General features: G+C 50.3%; 2 protein-coding genes across 3 annotated transcripts; both read left to right on the top strand.

Moving 5' to 3' along the window:
- The first annotated feature begins 414 nt into the window (after window positions 1-414).
- Window positions 415-13,376, top strand: SPATA32 (spermatogenesis associated 32). Of its 2 annotated transcripts, none has more exons than XM_061392172.1 (5): window positions 415-557; window positions 10,444-10,498; window positions 11,365-11,419; window positions 11,769-12,658; window positions 13,253-13,376. In XM_061392172.1, the coding sequence occupies exons 2-5, from the start codon at window positions 10,488-10,490 to the stop codon at window positions 13,335-13,337; spliced, it is 1,041 nt and encodes a 346-aa protein (XP_061248156.1). In that variant the 5' UTR covers window positions 415-557; window positions 10,444-10,487; the 3' UTR covers window positions 13,338-13,376. The 2 variants fall into 2 exon arrangements, with proteins under 2 accessions (XP_061248156.1, XP_061248154.1); XM_061392170.1 differs by having other exon boundaries at window positions 415-576.
- On the top strand, window positions 12,683-18,750 carry LOC133232575 (spermatogenesis-associated protein 21-like). The gene is made up of 10 exons (XM_061392169.1): window positions 12,683-12,868; window positions 15,199-15,250; window positions 15,446-15,670; window positions 15,783-15,835; window positions 16,648-16,791; window positions 17,131-17,202; window positions 17,291-17,411; window positions 17,645-17,823; window positions 17,929-18,087; window positions 18,584-18,750. Exons 1-10 carry the CDS (start codon window positions 12,862-12,864, stop codon window positions 18,724-18,726), a joined length of 1,155 nt encoding a protein of 384 aa, XP_061248153.1. The 5' UTR covers window positions 12,683-12,861; the 3' UTR covers window positions 18,727-18,750.
- The last annotated feature ends 26 nt before the right edge of the window (window positions 18,751-18,776 follow it).

The raw sequence follows: 18,776 nt of genomic DNA, 5'->3' as shown, positions 1-18,776 counted from the left end.
GAACCTGAGGATGGACGTCGTTGGCACACAGGGTGCCTCGTCTAACCTGGCTCTACAACAGGAATCTATGTCCAAGTTCGGATGCACAGATACATGTGTACACTTTGGGGCAAAGGTGGCAAGCTCAGCAGGTTCTTGGAGGATCCTGGGCACGCAGAAGGTGCAGCGGCCTTCTGCCAGTATGCGCAGGGCAGATCAAAGCTCAGCCCAGCAGACCTCAGGCTTACCAGTCTCCATCGTCTACCCATCTGGGCCGGCAGCAGAGAGCAGCGCCTCCTGGATGTCTCTCAAGGAGGAGCTCCGGCTGCGGGGCAAGGAGGAGCCCCCTTCTCTGGAAGACTCCTCCACCAACTGCCAAGCCCAGCCACACGCCGGGGGGTAGCGTCACAGAGGCCGCGACATCACAGGCACCGGCGCCCCCCACCCCACCCCACCGCACTCCCCGCATCTCTCCCGCTCCCCACAGCCTGTCACCAAAGAGCGCACTGGAGGCGGAGGGGCAGCAGCCACCAGCCCGCTCCCCGCCTCCCGTACAGAGTCCAGAGTCCAGAGTCTCGGTCAGCATGGGGGTGACAGGTGGGAGCGGGCGGGCGCGCGGCGGGGCAGGGGCGGGGCCGGGCGGGAAAAATGAAAGTGAGGTAGGGGCTCGGGGGGCGGGGATCGGCCGAGGCGGGCGGGCGCCGGAGAGGAAGGTCGACCCCCAGCCAGACCCCCGCGGTCCCCGCGGATGATGGGCGGTGCTACCCTGGCCACCACGCCCAGCGTTGGCCCTGCGCGGCGCACGACTCTGTGTGTGTGTGTGTGTGTGTGTGTGTGTGTGTGTGTACAGATACACGTGCACACTGAGGGGTAAGGGCGTTCTGGACACACAGAGTAGAGGCCCCGTGCCCAGGAAGCGATATATGAATTACCCCAAACTGCAGAGGAAACACCCCCGCTCCAAATCAAATCAAGTGTTTCCGTGGTTGGTGCTTGAGGCTTTTGAAGAGAAAAGCAGTGTGCTTCAACAGGTATTTACTGATCCTCTTCGTCGTGCTTTGCACTTCTCTCTGTGCCCTTGAACAAAGATGGTTTCCCTTCAGGGCCCTGGATCTCCCAGGTGTCTAACAAGGGGGCCCAGATTTCCCCCACCCCCGGACTGGCGGCTTTCTTCTCAGAACTTTCTCTCCCAGGACGACTTGGGCCAGCCTTCAAAACGTGCCAAAAATCAACAACCAGAGAACAGCTTTCCCCTCAACAAACAAACGGATGCAGAGATCTTAAATCACTCCTGCAATGTTTATTGCATCCCCTTCTCTTTTTTCTTTTTTTTTATCTTAGAGAACTGTATTTTATTGTATTTTTAATTGAAGTATTGTTGATTTACAATGTGTTAATTTCAGGTGTACAACACAATGATTCAGTAAGATAGATAGATAGATAGATAGATAGATAGATATTCTTTTTCAGATCCTTTTATAGGTTATTGCAAAATATTGAGTATAGTTCCCTGTGCTCTACAGCTGCTTGGTTATCTATTTTAATATATAGCAGTGTGCATGTTATTCCTACCCACCCACCCCCTTGAAACTGAAAGTGTTAGTTGCTCAGTCCTTTTCAGTTCTTTGCAACCCCGTGGACTGTAGCCTACCAGGTTCCTCTGTCCATTGGATTCTCCAAGCCAGAATACTGGAATGGGCTGCCATTTCCTTCTCCAGGGCATCTTCCCAACCCAGGAATCAAACTCAGGTTTCTTGCATTGCAGGCAGGCTTTTTACCACCTGAGCCATCAGGGAAGTTGCTTTCCCCTTTGGTAACTATGCGTTTTCTGTGTCTGAGAGTCTCTGTTTTGTAAATAAGTTCGTTTGTTTGTTTTTAGTTTCCACATATAAGTCATATCATATTTGTCTTCCTCCGTCTGGCTTCTTCAGTAGTATAATAATCTCTAGGTCCATCCATGTTCCCTGGAGAAGGGAACGACTAAGAATACTGGAGTGGTCCAGTATTCTGGCCTGGAGAATTCCATGGACTGTATAGTCCATGGGGTCGTGAAGAGTCGGACACGACTAAGAGATTTTCACTCACTCACTTCATCCATGTTACTGTGAATGGTATTATTTCATTCTTTTTTATGACTGAATAATATTCCAGTGTGTGTGTGTGTATCACACCATCTTTATCCATTCATCTGTTGATGAACATTTAGGTTGCATCCATGTCTTGACTATTGTGAATGCTGTAATGAACATTGGGGTGCAGGTATCATTTCAAAATAGAGTTTTCTCCAGACATTCTCCAGTGGAATTGTAAGATCTTGTGGTAACTCTGTTTAGTTTTTAAAGGGATCTCCATACTGGTCTCAATGGGGACTGCACCAATTTACATTCCCACAAACAGCATAGGAGGGGTTTTTTTTTCTTCACACTCTCTCTAGCGTTTATTATTTGTCAGCACTTACTCTTACTCTGTGCTAGGCCCTGAGTCTAATGAGTCAACTAAAAATTAAAATTTGGGTTAGACAGCCAGGTATGTCACAGAGATAATGACAATGGAGATTTGAGTTGGGCTGTCAGGCATGAGTAGGATTTTTATCAGGAGAGAGACTTTCTGAGTATCAGAAACAGCATGTGCAAAGGCACTGAGGCACAAAAGTTCCCTCCACGCTCCAGGGCCTCTTGAGCTTGGGGCAAGGCAGGGAACTGGATACCCGGAGATGAAAAAAGGCAGAGATCAGACTATGCAGGATCTTTGAGGCCACCCTAGAGTCTGGATGTGAGCAGGTGTGATGCAACAGGCTTGTTCTGCAGTCATTGAAATGCCCGGGTTGGAGCCGGGGTCAGGGTGAATGTGGATCAGTAGCCTATGTTGTATTACATCAGCTAAAGGCCTAGAGAAATTTCAGCCAGCACAGTGGGTAGCACCATGGGGTTTGGAGCCGATCTGACTTGTGTTCAGGTCGTGGTGCTATTCTTAAGAGCTGTGTGACTTGAGCAAACTTCCTCATATATGAGAGGAGAGTCATGGCCACCTGTGCAGTGTGTGGCCCTGAGGGTTGAATGCATGCAAAGCACTCAAGCACCGAGTGTTGAGGGGATCATGAGTCCTGGGTTTGTATTGACTTTGGTGTCGGAAGAGGGGAGAGGCAGTGGGGATGGAGAAACGATGTGCACTGGGTCATTAATAGTGGTGGGAAGGTCAGGAGCTGGGGACATGAGGAGGTTGCAAGTGACCCAGGTCTCTAACTGGGATGATAGGATAAATGAAGAAACCAGGGAGAGGAGTTTATTAAGAGATGAGAGATTGGAAAGGAAGATGGGTCAAACATGCAGAACTGTGTTGGCCATCCTAGAGTCTGGACACCAAGGTATGAACTTGATGCCCAAAATGGGAGATAATCTGAAGGGTTTCGCGGGGTGAGAGGAATAAGGAAACCATTCTCTTTTTTTAAATAATTTTGTTTATGTATTTATTTTTGGCTGCACCGAGTCTTCATTGCTATGCAGAGACTTTCTCTAACTGTGGCAAGCAGGGGCTACTCTCCAGTGGTGGTACACGGGCTTCCCCTTGTGGCGGCTTCTCTTGTTGCAGAGCATGGTCTCCAGAGCGTGGGCTCAGTAGTTGTGGCGCATGGGCTTTGTTGCTCCATGGCAGATGGGATCTTCCCAGACCAGGGATCGAACTTATATCCCCTGCATTGACAGGCAGATTCTTAACCACTGGACCACCAGCGAAATCCCAGGAAACCATTCTTTGCACAGACTTTTGCTGAGAATCCACCTTGTGCCTGACTCTGTGTAGAGGATCAGAGATTCAAAGTAAGCAAACCACACACCCAACCCACCTCTAACTGAAGCTGTGCACTTAGATAGAGGTCTGCTGTGGGGGGGCCTGGGGGTAGAGAGGAAGGGAGCAACTGGAGGAAGACTCCTCAGCTTAGTGCCTTGAGGTAGAGTCTGGGAGGTCTTTAGGAAGAGGTGAGCCCCTAGCTCACCTAGTCATGACAATAGGAAAGGGGAATTCTATTCAAACTACTCAACTCAGGCTTTGACAAGGAATCCATAGGGTTTTAAACAAAGTGAAGTTGAGGCCTCCTGAGGGGAAAATGTGTAATCAGTGACTGCAGTTTAAGTCTAGAACTCAGGAGAAGTGGGAGTAAGAAATAGAAATTGGAGGGTCAAGTGAGAGTATGAAATAGAGATTGGAGGGTCTCCTGTGGTACAGCCACAGGCTTGAAAGCTCCAAGGGGCAGAGATTGTGTATGTTCATCACTGTGTCCTCTGCCCTTAGCACAATCCCTGGACAATAGCTGGCCTCGGCATTTTTAAAATATATTTATTTGGCTACACCAGGCCTTCAATCTTCACAAAGACCTTCAATCTTTGTCGTGGCATGTGGAATCTTTAGTTGCAGCATGCCAACTCTGAGTTGTGGCAATGTGGGATCTAGTTCCCTGACCCCTGGAGCTCCACATTTCTTTTTAACTTTATCCAAGAAGTACATGCATATGGTTAAACAGTACTGAAGAGCTTATTCAGTGATTGAAAAGCAAGAATCCCCTATACCACATCCCCAGCCTCACTCCTCAGAGCAACCACCACTATTCCATTTGAACTATTTTTCTGCCTGGTTACCATTTCATCTTTCCACAAGCCCACAGGCTTCTTCTTGGACCACCTACCCACTGTAATGGAACCACCCTGCCCCATCTTCCCAATATCAATTATTTTTAGATCTGCTAATGCCTTTGTAAATTTATTTATTTTTTCATCAACTTTAGAGAGTATCTTTTGACACACATATAGTAAGATGTTTTAGTGACCTTTGTAAATTTAATATATTTATTTTTTCATCAACTTTAGAGAGTATCTTTTGACACACATATAGTAAGATGTTTTAGTGACCCTACCTTTTCCTTCAACTTTCCTTCCTGCCTTGTAGCTCCCAAAGACTCTAACATGTATGTTTATTTTTTAATATCACGGTGGATAGCATTCACATTGTCCCATAACCATAATTATGTTTTCCAAATTTTGCCTATATATTGATTCTAAATGTTGAAAGTTAATAAATAGGATTATCATGACTACATGAAAACTGTTCACTGCAGAGCCATAAAAGGTACCACAATTACCTTTTCTTTCTCATACAGCTTTTTGTTTTTCCGTTTTTTTTTTAGTGGCCTTTTACTTATACTCTTTGCTTTTATCATAGTCTTTGTTTTCTTCAACCTCTACATCTAGTTAACTATTCTGTTAGGTTTTCTTTATTTCAGAGACCTATTGCCCAGGAGCCTTCATCCTATTGCACCAATGTGTAGGCCTCTATACAGTTAACATCTGGGATTCAGCTGCTCTCCTGGGTTGGATATGCTCTTTCATCCCTGACTCTCTTGTTTTACACCTTTATTTTGCATTAGCACATCCTCAAATAACTTCCCAAAAATAAGGAATAAACTTTCTTACTTTTCCATGTCTGAAATGATAGTTTTGCTGGATATAAAATTCTAGGTTAAAAACCATTTCCCTCAGAATGTTAAAAGCAACTGTACTGCTAACTCCACCGCCAGTATGATTCTCCTTCCCTTGTTGTTAACTTGTTTCTCACTTAGAAGTATTTAGGAATCCTTTGTTCCTGGTGCAATTAACTTTTAGAGCAAAGATCTTTTGGCATCTATAGTGTTGGGTATTCAGCAAACATTTTTAAGCTAATGACATCCTTCAGCTCAGGGAAATACTGATTTTGCTTTTCTTCTCCATGGTCTCCATTCTTTCTGAATCTCCTTTCTATAACCCAGCACTGGATTTCCTTTTGATCCTTTTCTCTCACATCATCTTGATATTTTAATTCTACCTTCTAGGAATAGTCTCTGTATTTTATTTTTTAATTGTTTGCTAGAAAGCTCTTTCCTTTCATAGTTCTTTTTAAAATAGTATCCTGTTCTTGTTCTTTGGATGCAATATATATGTTGCTGAATATCTTAAACTCTGAGTCTCTGAAGATGATTAGAATTTTTCAGTTCCCTTGTTTCTCTTCTGGTGTTCTGGAGTAGTCTTTTCTCTCAGTCTAGCTCTCCTATGTTAGCAGTTTTCTCAAATGCCTAGTGATGCTTGGTTGTCCACATATAAGAGTGAAATCATAAAAAGCTGATTGGGAGCCTATGACTGCAGGAGCCTATTGCTTTGCAGATATTACTTTAATGTGACCACTCAGGAGTCAGACATATCTCTGGCAGGTTTGAGAAGACCCACACAACTGATACATCTACAGCCAAACTGGACAAGGGAAAAAAAAAAAGACCAAAATTACCAGCATGAGGAATGAAAGAGGTAACATCACTACAGACTCTGCAGATGTGAAAAAATGATTAGAGAATATTAGGAACAATTTATGCCAATAAACTTGACAGCTTAGATGAGATGGATAAATTCCTTTAAAAAAAATACAAACTCCAAAACCTCACTCAAGAAGAAATAGATATTCTGGGAATAGATAGTGGTGATTGGCTGCATGATAATATACTTAATACCACTGAACTGCATACTTAAAAATAATTTTAAAAGAGCAATTTATGATATGTGTATTTTATCATAATAAAAAAGAAAGAAATAGGTAGGCTAAATAACCTTGTATCTATTTTTTAAGTTGAATTTGTAATTAAAAATCTCCTCACAAGGAAACTCCAGGTCCAGGTCCACAGGCTTCATTTGTGAATTCTACCAAACATAATCAATAAATAATAAAAATTTTACACAAACTCAGAAAATTGAAGATGGGACGTTCCTCAACTCATTCTATGAGGCCAGCATTACTCTACTGTCAAAACCTTACATCCTAGACATTATAAAAAGAAAGACATTATAAGAATAGAAAATTGCATACCAATAGACCTTATGAACATATATGTGAAAATTCATCTTAAAAGTTAGAAAATAAAATTTGACAATGTATAAAAAGGTAGTACATTGTGATCAAGTGAGATTTATCCCAGGAATACAAGATCTCACCATAAACAAATTATAATAGAATTATTAGCAGAATAATATGTAATATATTTAGCACATGCTATATATAACTTCCCTGGCTTCCCTGGTGGCTCAGGCAGTAAAGAATCTGCCTACAATGCTGGAGACCTGGGTTCCATCCCTGGGTTGGGAAGATCCCCTGAAGGCAGGCATGGCAACCCACTCCAGTATTCTTGCCCAGAGAATCTCATGGACAGAGGAGCCTAGTGGACTTTAGTCCATGGGATCACAAAGAGTCAGACATGACTGAGCGACTGAGCACATACAGCCATACATACATAACTTATAGTAACAGAATATAAGAAAAACATGATAATCTCAATAAATTCAGGAAAAGCATCAGATAAAACCCAACATCCTTTCCTATTTAAAAATTAAGTAGGAGTAGAAGGAAACTTCTTCAACCTGATAAATAGCATCTATGAGAAAAACTATAACATATTTCATAATGAAATACTGGATACTTTTCCCCTAAGCTCACTAGCAAAGCAAGAATATCTACTCTCAATTCTGTTCCACATTGTTCCAGAGATTATTCTCAGTGCAATAAGGCAAGAAAAAGAACTTGGAGACATCCAGGTTGAAAAGAAAGAAGACTATGTTGAGTCACAAATATTATTGTTTATGTAGAAAACCCCATGGAATCTTAAAAAAGCTACTTTAGAAAAAAACAAAAAAAGCTACTAGAACCAATAAGATTTTAGGATGATTGCAGGATACAAAATCAATGCCTTTCTATATAAAGCAATCCACAGTTGGAAGTCAATATTATTTCATACACTATCAAATGTCACTTGAATCCCTAATAGAACATTCCCAGGTTGAATATAGAGGCCCCAAGTTGAGTCAACCTCAGATTTTTTGCTTCTAAACCCCAGTGCTGCAGTGAGGTGCATACCATAATAATTTTTCCTTCTATCCATATCCAGTTGCTTTTTATGGAAGAGTTAAGGCTTTAGGTGTTGATTAAACTTCCCAGAGAAATTTTTTAAAACAAGCAAAGGAAACTAAGACCATGACATCCAGTCCCATCACTTTATGGCAAATAGATGGGGAAACAATGGAAACAGTGATAGATTTTATCTTCTTGAGCTCAAAAATCACTTCAGATGGTGATTTCAGCCATGAAATTAAAAGACACTTGTTGCTTGGAAAAAAAGCTATGAGAAAGCTAGACAGAATATTAAAAAGCAGAGATATTACTTTGCCAACAAAGATCCATCTAGTCAAAGCTATATTTTTTCCAGTAGTCATGTATGAATGTAAGAGTTGGACCATATAGAAGGCTGAGTGCCAAAGAATTGATGCTTTTGGCCTGTGGTGTTGGAGAAGACTCTTGAGAGTCCCTTGGACAGCAAGATCAAACCAGTCAATCCTAAAGAAATCAATACTGAATATTCCTTGGAAGGACTGATGCTGAAGCTGAAGCTCCAAAATTTTGGCCACCTGACACGAAGGGAGACTCATCAGAAAAGACACTGATGCTGGTAAAGATTGAAGGCAGGAGGAGAAGGGGATGACAGAGGACAAGCTGGTTGGATGGCATCACCTACTCAATGGACATGAGTTTGAGCAAGCTCTGGGAGATGGTGAAGGACAGGGAAGCCTGGTGTGCTGTAGTCCACGGGGTCACAAAGAGTTGAACACAACTTAGCAAATGAACAACCACAAAGCAAAAGAAAGCTGTGGGGTCAGAAGCCTGAGGCACAGTAGCAGTTGGGGCAGGTAGAAATGGAGCAGAAGAGATGTGAGGAGGAAGTTGAGGGATGGTCAAAGAAAGCATGGTGTTCAAAAGTGATGAGTTCTGAAGAGACCACTGAGCCGGCCACTGGGAGCCTACCCCTGGTGCACTCTTAGCCCAGTCACCCAGCTGATCCAGGATCCCAGGCCCAGGCTGAACCTGTGGGTGCATGCTTGCTAAGTCACTTCAATCCTGTCTGACTCTTTGCGACCTTATGGACAGTAGCCTACCAGGCTCCTCCATCCATGGGATTCTCCAGGCAAAAATACTGGAGTGTGTTGCCATTTCCTCCTCCAGGGGAACTTCCTGATCCAGAGATTGAACCCATGTCTCTCACATCTCCTACATTGGCAGGTGGGTTCTTTACCACTAGCATCAGCTAGGAAGTGCATGGAGCAACCCAAAGCCCAGGACCCAATATCAGCCATGCAAGGACCCTCCCCAACCTCTCCACCTCTAGGAAGAGGCCACAGCAACATTCTAATCCTTCTAGTCTAATCCTGGGAGCAATTTTTCTCAGCCAGAGCTAAGGTTGTCACTTCCTGTCACACTGCAGGCTCATAGGGATCCTGGCTTGCTCATTGCCATAATGGCCCCACCATCAACCCCTATCCACCACCCTGGGGCTCAGAGAATGGGACAGCCTGGTGGCCCCTATCACCAAAGGATGAAAGAGAAGCTTCTGCAATAAAAGATACAAGCTTCTAGGAAAGGGGACTGTGAGAGGGGACGTACTCCAAGAAGCCAATCTCCTTTGCAAAGGATGTTTCATGTTCCGAAATAAACAGATAGGCTTCCCACCTGGCACTAGTGGTAAAGAATATTCCTGCCACTGCAGGAGGCCTAAGGGATGCAGGTTCGATCTTTTAGTTGGTAAGATCCCCTGGAGGAGGGCATGGCAACCCACTACAGTATTGTTGCCTTGGAGAATCCCATGGATAGAGGAGCCTGGTAGACTACAGTCCATGGGTCACACAGTCAGTCACAACTGAAGCAACTTAGCAAGCACACGTCACCTCAAATCAACCACCTGGGGTGAGAATTCTGGCCCAGCGTTGGAAATAGATGATCCCAGGATGTGAAATGGCATGAGAAGCCGGGGGAAGAGAGGACAGGATAAGAGTGGCTAGGATGAGAGTGAGTGGCAGATCTGAAGCCTGGCCAGACAGAGTGGAGAAAGGGGAGCAGGGGCAGGAATGGAAAAGATGAAGAAAGTTCACCTGGGGTGCGACAGAGAACCCCGCACAGTTACAGGCTCCAGGATAGGATGACATTCAGGGCAGGGCAGTAAAGAGCTCCTTAAGTGAAGCCTGCATCTAAGTCCTGACTTCCTGAGTGATCAGCTGAGGGACCTTGGGCAAATGAACCTCTTCTCATGTGTTCAATCAAAGAACTAAAGCCTATAAAGTGCTCAACACAATCCCTGGGCTAGTTTCTAGCACTCAGTGAACAGAAGTGACCGCTATTCGTATTGCCCTAATGGAAGACAGTGATGGATCACGAAAGGTGGAAGGGAGCAGACGTGGAGGATGGGGTGCTGGTGATGCTGGCAAGGGGCAGGATGGGCAAGGGGATGGCACATGGGCTTAGGTAAGGGACAGGGAAGGAGGGGGGTGGCTGCAGCAGTGCCACCAGCCTGGGCTCCAGACTCGCTCAGGGACACGTGCAGGTCCCCTGCCCTCACGTCCTTCTCCCTGCCAGGTGCCAATGGATTTCCCTGCTGTGGCAAAGAGTCGGTGGACATTATGGATTCACAGTGAGAACCAGTTCCCCATCACCGTAGGACTTCTCCCCAACCCCCGAAATCACCCACCCTCACCCAGGATCTCCCTCTATCTTGCTTATTTCCAAAATCTCCCCTAGGCCAGTATCCAGGCCAAAAGGCAGCAGGGGTGGGGATGGAGGCCATCCCCTGCTCTGCTTCCGCCCCCAATTCCTCACATTGGAGGAGGACCGAAGGGTGGTGGGGTACATCCAGGACATGGATGGAGCCTGACCCCTTAGCATTGCCTTTCTCTGAGATCAGAACTGTCCAAGGGGAGGGTGGGCAGGTGCCTAAAGTAAGAGAAAGGTTACAATGACTGAGGGCAGTGGTCGAGATGGCAGCCAACTAGCAGTAAGAACCAAGGGTACCCTCCACACACACCCTTGTACTTCAGATTTGCTGAGCTGAGAGCGGGCAGGTTCTGGAGAGGGTGTCCCTCTGGTTTTCTCCCTCTGTGATGAGCCGCTTGCAAGACACTGGCCCACTGGAATGCTAGATTAAAATGCAGATTCCTGGGCTTCAACCGCCAACTGAAATAAAAGACACAAGCTTCTAGGAAGGGGACTGTTGGATCGGGGGACCTCCCCCAAGGAGTCAGTCTCCTCTGCAGAGATTGTAGGGGGAGGCGAGCAACTTGGCAAGCTCTCTAGGCGCTTTCTGAACTCACTGAAGTTTGAGAATATGAGTCTGCCATGGGATTTTCAGTGGGAGAGGGTGCCACCAGGGGAGTGAGCTTGGAGCATCTTGCCAGTCCTTGCACAAGGCAGGAGACTTTAAGGGCACCAGAGACCCTCCCCAGAAGCTACTCTCCCTACCGCACGGAGGCCTGTCACCCACTCTGTCTCCTTCTGTCTTAGGGGTGACATAAACCAAAACCAGTTCCAGCCAATACAAGAGGAAGATGACATGGAGGTAACAGCAGACTGTATCACCTCCTAGGGGGAGGCGGGAGGCCAGGGGCAGGGGTCTTTGAGGCTCATCTTGTCTAAAGCCTGATAAGCCCCCACCCTGGACAATTACAGGACCAACCCTAGCACCAGGCCAGGGTTGGCACACACATGCACACCCACCCTCACCAGCTGCCCCCACTGCCTCCCTGCCCCAAGCAGGTCACTTGGAGGAGGCAAGTGTCAGGGAGGAAGTGAGCAGAAGGACAGTGGCGGGGGGGTGGGGCAGGGCAGAGAATGGGGGATGGGGAGAACCGCGGAGGTTGGGATGGGGGGGCCAGGCGCAGCCTCAGCTTCCTGTTGAAACCTTTCAGCTGGAGAATGAATTGCTAGAGCCGGGGCTTCCCGAAGAAAAGCTCCCTCAAGTGGAGCCAGAACAGAAGCCCAAACCCTTCCCACAGACAGAGCCCGAGGCCAAACAGGAAGACCCCAAGCCCCAGGGGTACAGGGAAGAGTCCCCCCAACCCTATGGAGACGGGCTAACGAAGCCAGACATCAGACAGCTGAGCATGAGGTCCAACTCCAGCTACGTGAGTTCCATGGACGAGGACTACCGCTCCATCCATGTGCAGACCTCCAGGCACCTCTTCTGGGTAGACAGGCTCATCCAGGTGTCAGAACACAGCCTGCAACCAGTGATCAGCACGCAGCCCTTCCAGAAGAGCACAAAAAAGACCACCATATGCCCTGCCCAACAGACGGTCCCCAAGGACACTGAGAGCTCCAAGAAGCAGAGCCAGAACCCCAGCGCCCAGCAAGGCCCTCTAGACAAAGCCTCCCAGAAGACTCTAAGCCCCGAGCCGTCCTTCTGCACACCCACCATGGGCCTGGAAGAGCTGATCAATTTCGCATCAACCCTGGCCATGGCCTCCTCCAGCAGGATGGACCTGCCCAGATTGCAGCACATGATCAAGACCACACCCCAGAAGGCCATGCCACCTCCCACAGAGCCTGCCGTGGATCATGCTGCCCAGCCCACCACGGACGAGCCAGAGCAGGGAAAACTCACGAAGGATGAGAAGCCGCCAGAGGAACCAGGAGAAGCCAGGAAACCACAGGATGCCCCAAAGCAAGAAGATGAGGACGTCCCTCACCCTTACCTTGACCTCAGAAAGCCAGGGTTCAAGAGGGCCACCATTGAAGGGGAGCTGAAGTTTCTCCAGTCCCCGACCACGTCCCCTCAGCCAAAAGGAGCTGCAAAAGAGTAAGTGAGGCTGCCCCACGGCTCCCCCTAGGATGTGCAGGCGGGCCCACTCCTCACACAGCCAAGGGGGAGCTGGGGACAATGGAATGAGGGGCTGGCTGAGTGATGTCTCCACCTCAGTGACCTCATAAAGGCTGCTGGAAACAAAGTTCCGGTGGGCTGAGGTGCAGTGCCAAGGCCAGGCTGACAGAGGCCTGGGGACCATGGAGGGTAAGCGCTCCAGGGTGGGGGCAGGGACTTGGGTTCGAAGCCGGAACTAGAATGCCATTCTAGCATTAGGAGGTCTCTCACCATGAGTGTAGACGGCCTCACCCTCACTGGAAACACTCACGCTCTTTCCTACTGAGAACCCCTAGGTCTCAGCCCTGGGCCCTTGATATGCCCAGCGAGGCAGGACTGAGGACTCTGGGTTCTCCAGCACCCCGCGCTTCCTGGTGATGAATGAACATGATGGAGGGGCAGCTGCCCATCCACATCACACAGCAGGAAGAGGCCGTCTGAGCCCCTGCGCCCTCCTCAGAAAGGCCTCCGGGCTCACCCCTCCTTTGTCCTTCCCACCAGGGCCTAAGTGACACTCTCTCTTTTGCGTTGCAGCTCGGTGCCGGGAACCATGAAAGGGAATCCATTATTCCTGAAAATCCATTTTAAGCTGTCATCCCCCTCCTCCCCAGAGAAATGACTAGACAAAACCAGTAAAGCCTCCAGTGCTGGCCCCCTGGCTCAGACTTTTTGTGCAAATGCTCCTGGACCAGTGAGCTCCTCTGGCTTCAGCATCCTGGTCTCCAATGCTTAGAGATGCCACCTGCACTGTTAGCCACCCCAGCACCCCCTTGCCCCCCACGGGCTCCATCAGCCCTGTGTGGTCCCTGCTTACTCCCCCCGCACCGCTCCAGACCTCTAGGCCAGCATCAGAGAGTCATGACTTGTCTTGGCAAGACCTCACTTGTGCCCTGTCTGAGGCTTCTTAGATGTAAAAGAGACATTTGGGGATCATCTGAGGCGAGAGCCTCCTGGAGGTGGGACTGGGCAGGCGAGAAGGCTTCTGGAAGGAGTTCTTCCCACTTCTCTCATGGTGAAGGCCTGGAATGGGGAAAGGATGGTGTTCAGGGCTTGAAGAAGGAAATGGCAACCCACTCCAGTGTACTTGCCTGGAGAATCCCATGGACGGAGAAGCCTGGTAGGCTGCAGTCCATGGGGTCGCACAGAGTCGGACACGACTGAAGCGACTTAGCAGCAGCAGCAGCAGCAGCAGGGCTTGAAGGAAGGGAAGAATGAAGCCGAGGGACTGGTCCTCCAGGGGCCACCACCTCCACTCAGAGGTACCTCCAGTGTAGGGGAGAGTCCATGGGTCACGATGCACTCCTGCAGGCAGCACACACACACACACACACCAGCTGCTGACCAGCACGTGACACAGACATTCATGTGACACAGCCACACGCAGGTTGAAGAAGCATGTTCCACACATACCAGGCACATGGGCATGCACACACACAGTGCCTGTGACCCAGATGCACGCACCCGGATGCATGAGCCTCTCCACCGTGGGGAAGAAGGGACAGTGTGGGGAAGCTTCTGGAAGAGGAGATGGCAACAAGAGGGAAGAGAACTTGGAGTGTGGGGATGGAAGTGGGTAGGAAGAGGGAAGTCAGGGAGAAAGAGAAGGGGAGACAGCACCGAGGCTTGGGGCCTAATGAGACTCAAGACCTCCTCCGGACCAAGGCTCCCCTTCAAGTGAAAGCCCTACCTTGCAGACCCTTAGAACTCTGCCCTGCCTTGAGAGGGGGCTGAGGAGGGAGGTGCCCAGGGTCAGGGAGAATGGGATTAGGAAGGGGTGGGTTTCCCAGGTGGCACTGATGGTAAAGAACCCGCCTCCCAGTACCGGAGACATGGGTTCAATCCCTGGGTCAGGAAAATCCCCTGGAGGAGGGCATGGCAACCCACTCCAGTATTCTTGCCTGGAGAATCTCTGTGGACAGAGGAGCCTGGCGGGCCTCAGTCCATGGAGTCGCAAAGAGTCAGACGTGACTGAAGCGACTAAGAAACATGCATGAGCACTCAAGAATGGGCCAGGGCCAGAGAAGGGGGCAGGTGGCTGGAAGGAGGGATGAAGAAGAGATGCAGAGGTGAGTGTCTGGGGAGGGACTAGGCCAGCACTGGCATCTGGCTACTGGGACACATCTTCCCAGAGGAAGGGCTCCTTCCCGCCCAGGGGGCCTCGGGTAAGGTGAGCCACAGTCCCGTCTTGGCTGGACCCCACCTTCCCATGCCTTGACCTGGGGCCTCTGGGGCCTACTTCTCTCCTGCACCTCAGCCTTCCTGTTAGCTTCTGGCATGGAGTCACAAAATTTAGATGCCTTAAGGGAGCAGAAACTCAAAAGACTAAAAGTGCAGGTTCCCCAGCAGAGAGGAGCAGGCCTGTGGTGAGGGTGGAGCGCACATCCTGCTGACAGTTGTTCAGATCCACCCCAAACCCAGCCTGGGGGACTGCAGGCCTGGAGGACAGGCCCAGCCTCCAAGCATGCAACTCTGCCTTTCAGGCAGCAGAGGGCGGAAGACCAAGCGATCACCATCGGCAAAGAGAACATCCAGGTGACCAGGGCGGAGGTTACTCCTCCAAGCTAGTGCTTCCAGAATCCCCCAGAGAGAGGGCTGTGGGAACAGGCTGGCAGGGGGCCGGTCCTGGGAGGTGAAGCTGTGCACCCACAGGTCTGGTCCTGGGTGCCCTGGAGTCAAAACACTCAAATGGGCTGGACCCCTCAGCCCTGTCTTCTCCTCACCTCCAAGGCCTCCACAGAAGCCTCAAAGACTGCTCACGCAAGACCCAGGAGAGGAGCAGGCCAGCAGAACCCAGAAGGGAAGGTTGCAACAATGTGCTACCTTCCTAACCCGGAAGGAACCAGCTGCCGCCTTGACCACAGGGGCTGAGCAGGCTTCCCAGAGGACCAGACAGCTCAAGGGCCTTGAGGCCACCCACACAGTACAGTCAGACCCTCAGACCCGGTCTCAGAGGTGAGGGCAGGGACCAGGGCCAGGGCTGGGGTGCTGGGTCGAAAAGCCTGCCTGACTCTGGCATCGCTCAGCGGCAGATGCAAAGAACTTTCCACTCTCTTCCCCCTAACAGAGGCAGCTTTGCAGACAAGAACCTGCTTCCCCTGACAGCACGGCAGCTGGCAGGTGAGGGCCTCAGGACTGGGAGCAGGGAGGAAAACTAGGGTGTGCTCAGAGTAGAAGAGGTTGGAGACACAGCAGAAACCAGTGACTGTACTGTAACCTCTCCATGCCGGTCTAATTTGCTCATTTCTGCAATCCCAGGGATTATGGCTCTGTGCATGTGTGTGCGTGTGTGTATGTGTGTGTGTGTGTGTGTGTGTGTGTATGTGAAGAAGGGAGGGAGGGGTTGTTGGATAGCAAGGTATGTGGATAGTGGATGGAGAGATGGTAGATGGATGAACAGGATGAAAGGAATAAGGGAAACTGGAAGAAACAATGGGAAAAAAGGATTTGAAGTCCCTGCCCCTCTGGGGTTCAGGGCTGTGGGAGTAGAGGTGGAAGGAAATACTTCTACATTTGGGGGCCCCAGTGTCCCTACAAAGATCATGCTCTGATATTGCCAGGGGTCCCTCAAAACAGAATCATTCTATTCATCAATAGTTGTCAGTGCCTGCTACAGGCCAGGTTGCCAGCAGGGCTCCTGAAGCCTCCAGACATTGGAGCTATAGAGCCAGACCACCCGAATCGAAAGCCCAGCATGGCCCCTATGGGTGGTGTGGTCTTGGACATAGAGTTTTTAACACTTTTTGGACATGAGAACCGAACAGACACTTAACAGGTACCAACACACAGCAACCACTGTTCTTTACCTGAAGTTATAATGCCCAGGGAATCCATGAACCCAAGTCTTCAGTCTCATCTGAGCTAGAGTGGGTGAATCTCAGGGTTCCTGTGCATGGGTTCACCTTGCCCGCCTGCCCCCTCCCCACCCCCAGCATTCCAGGATGTCTTCAAACTGTTCAGCTCCAGCCCAACAGGCTCCGTGGACATGCGCAGTATAAAAGCTGCCCTGTCCAATGTGGGTGTCCAGCTGAGCCCTCAGGAGATGTGTGAGGCTCTGCGGCAGGCGGACTTGGATGGTGGGTGACCCTGTCCCTACCCTCATGACCTCTCCCACCTCTAGCCTTGAAGAATGCCTCCACTGCCCACAAAATCCCTGGTCTCGTCCTTTTCTAAAGTCCCCTCTTGCCGGAAGCCTGCCCTGATCACCACACCTAGCCCCTCACCCCTAAACATTTCTGCAGTGATAATCCTCATCCTGACTTGGGGCTCCCACACAGCAAGGGCTATTTCTCCCTGACTTGACCTCAGAAAATGCTTGGCCAGAGGCAGGACTGGACATTCTGATGCCTAGAACTGCTGGCAAGCCTTCTACAAGGGGTCAGGCACCTACAGCACCCCCTCCTCTCTCTTCCCAGGTGATGGAACTGTAAGCTTCAAAGACTTCCTGGGTGTCCTCACTGACAGCCACCGCCTGGCTCAGTGCTTGGGTGAGGGGCAAGGCTGGTGGGGCAGGAGTGGGTGGGCCTGGCCTGGGGAAGGCTCCTCCTTACCTTTCCCCATGTTCTCTACCCCTAGGCAAGGTGAGGAACAGCTGGGCCTATGACCCCCAGGGCTTGCAAACCCTCTTCTTAGAGATGCTGTTCAAGCTGATGAGTCTGGGCTATGTGCCCTTCAAGTCGGTACGGGAGGTGATGAGGTGGGCACAACTGGACCCAGCTTCGAGGCCCAAGATAGGGGGAGCAGACTGCCCGGTGCAGGAGTCCCCAGATGTCCCTGCCCCAGAGAGGAGAGCCTGAATTTTGGGTCAGTTTCCTGGGTGCCGAGTTGCCCCCGATCAGATTCCTGTCCCACTTTAGTTTCCTCGCGGGTGAGATGAAGAGGACTGGGGGAGACGCTGTCTGAGGCGGCTGCCCACTTTTCTCCTTCAAGCTACTACTCCAAGAAGCAGCGGTCTCTGCGGCTCAACTCAAGCTGGAAAGGTCGGTCCCGCAGCCACGGCCGCAGCGGGCGCTCTCACGCGGGCCTCGCGTTCTTCTGCCAGGCCGCGCGCCTCATCGGCCTCTCCAATGCCGAGCTGGCGCGTTCGCTGCACGGACTGCACAAAGCGGGTGCGCCCGGGGCTGGGCGGGGACCCGCGGGACTGGGGACTCTCTCTCACAACCGGTTTTCAGGAAGGGCCCCTCCTTTTCCTTCTACCCGCTTCCTCGCCCCAGGAGCGTGCAGCCCCTACTCCCAGATACCTAGCCTGAACGGGGGGACGCAGCCAGAATCCCACACGCAGAGCCGAACTCCGCGGCCAGACGTCCGACTTCCCAAGTCGTACCAGCCCAGTCGCCCCAAGCGCGCGCCCAAGAGTGGGCGGCTCAGCCAAGGTGAAAGTCGACACAGGCAGGGCCAGCGGGCGGGGCCGGGTTATGTAGATAAGGGGCAGGGCATGTGATGGTGGGGCGGGACCGAGAGGATAGAGGCGGGGCAGACAGAGCTGGGACCCGACAGATAAATGGGACAGACGGGCGGGGAGAGGAGGGACGGGCAGAGTGGAAGCAGAACTACAAGAAATTGGGACCTGACCGGGAGAGATGCAATAAGAGATCACTCTTATTGCCATCTCCTGCTTGACCACTTCCAATTTACCTTGATTCACGGATCTAACATTGCAGGTTCCTATGCGATATTGTTCTTTACAGCACGACTAAGGATCGACTAAGGATAGGGCGGGGCATAAGAAAAAGGGGCGGGGGACCCAGGTAGGAGGCAGGACTGGTGGAAATGGGCCGGCAGAAAGGCGGACTCAGGTGGAACTAACCCTGCGTCTCTAATCCGAGCCGCAAGCTTGACCCTCCGTACGCCCCCTCCGCGCTTCCGCAGGGTTCGCCAGCCAGCTACTAGGGTGTATGTGCCCTTCGAAACTGGCTCCCTCTCCCCCAACTCTGATCCAGAAGCAACCCTTCTCCCCTTCTCCGGCCTATTTGCAGAGACCTGCTACGAAGAAATTATACAAATACAAATAAAGTGTTTGCTGAGCCAAACAGGCAGCTCGTAGTGGGGGCGGGCATGGAGC

The sequence above is a fragment of the Bos javanicus genome, chromosome 19 (genome assembly GCF_032452875.1).
Source record: "Bos javanicus breed banteng chromosome 19, ARS-OSU_banteng_1.0, whole genome shotgun sequence".
NCBI lineage: Eukaryota > Metazoa > Chordata > Mammalia > Artiodactyla > Bovidae > Bos > Bos javanicus.
Note: the sequence above shows the minus strand (reverse complement) of the source record. Positions and strands in the feature narration are given on the sequence as shown.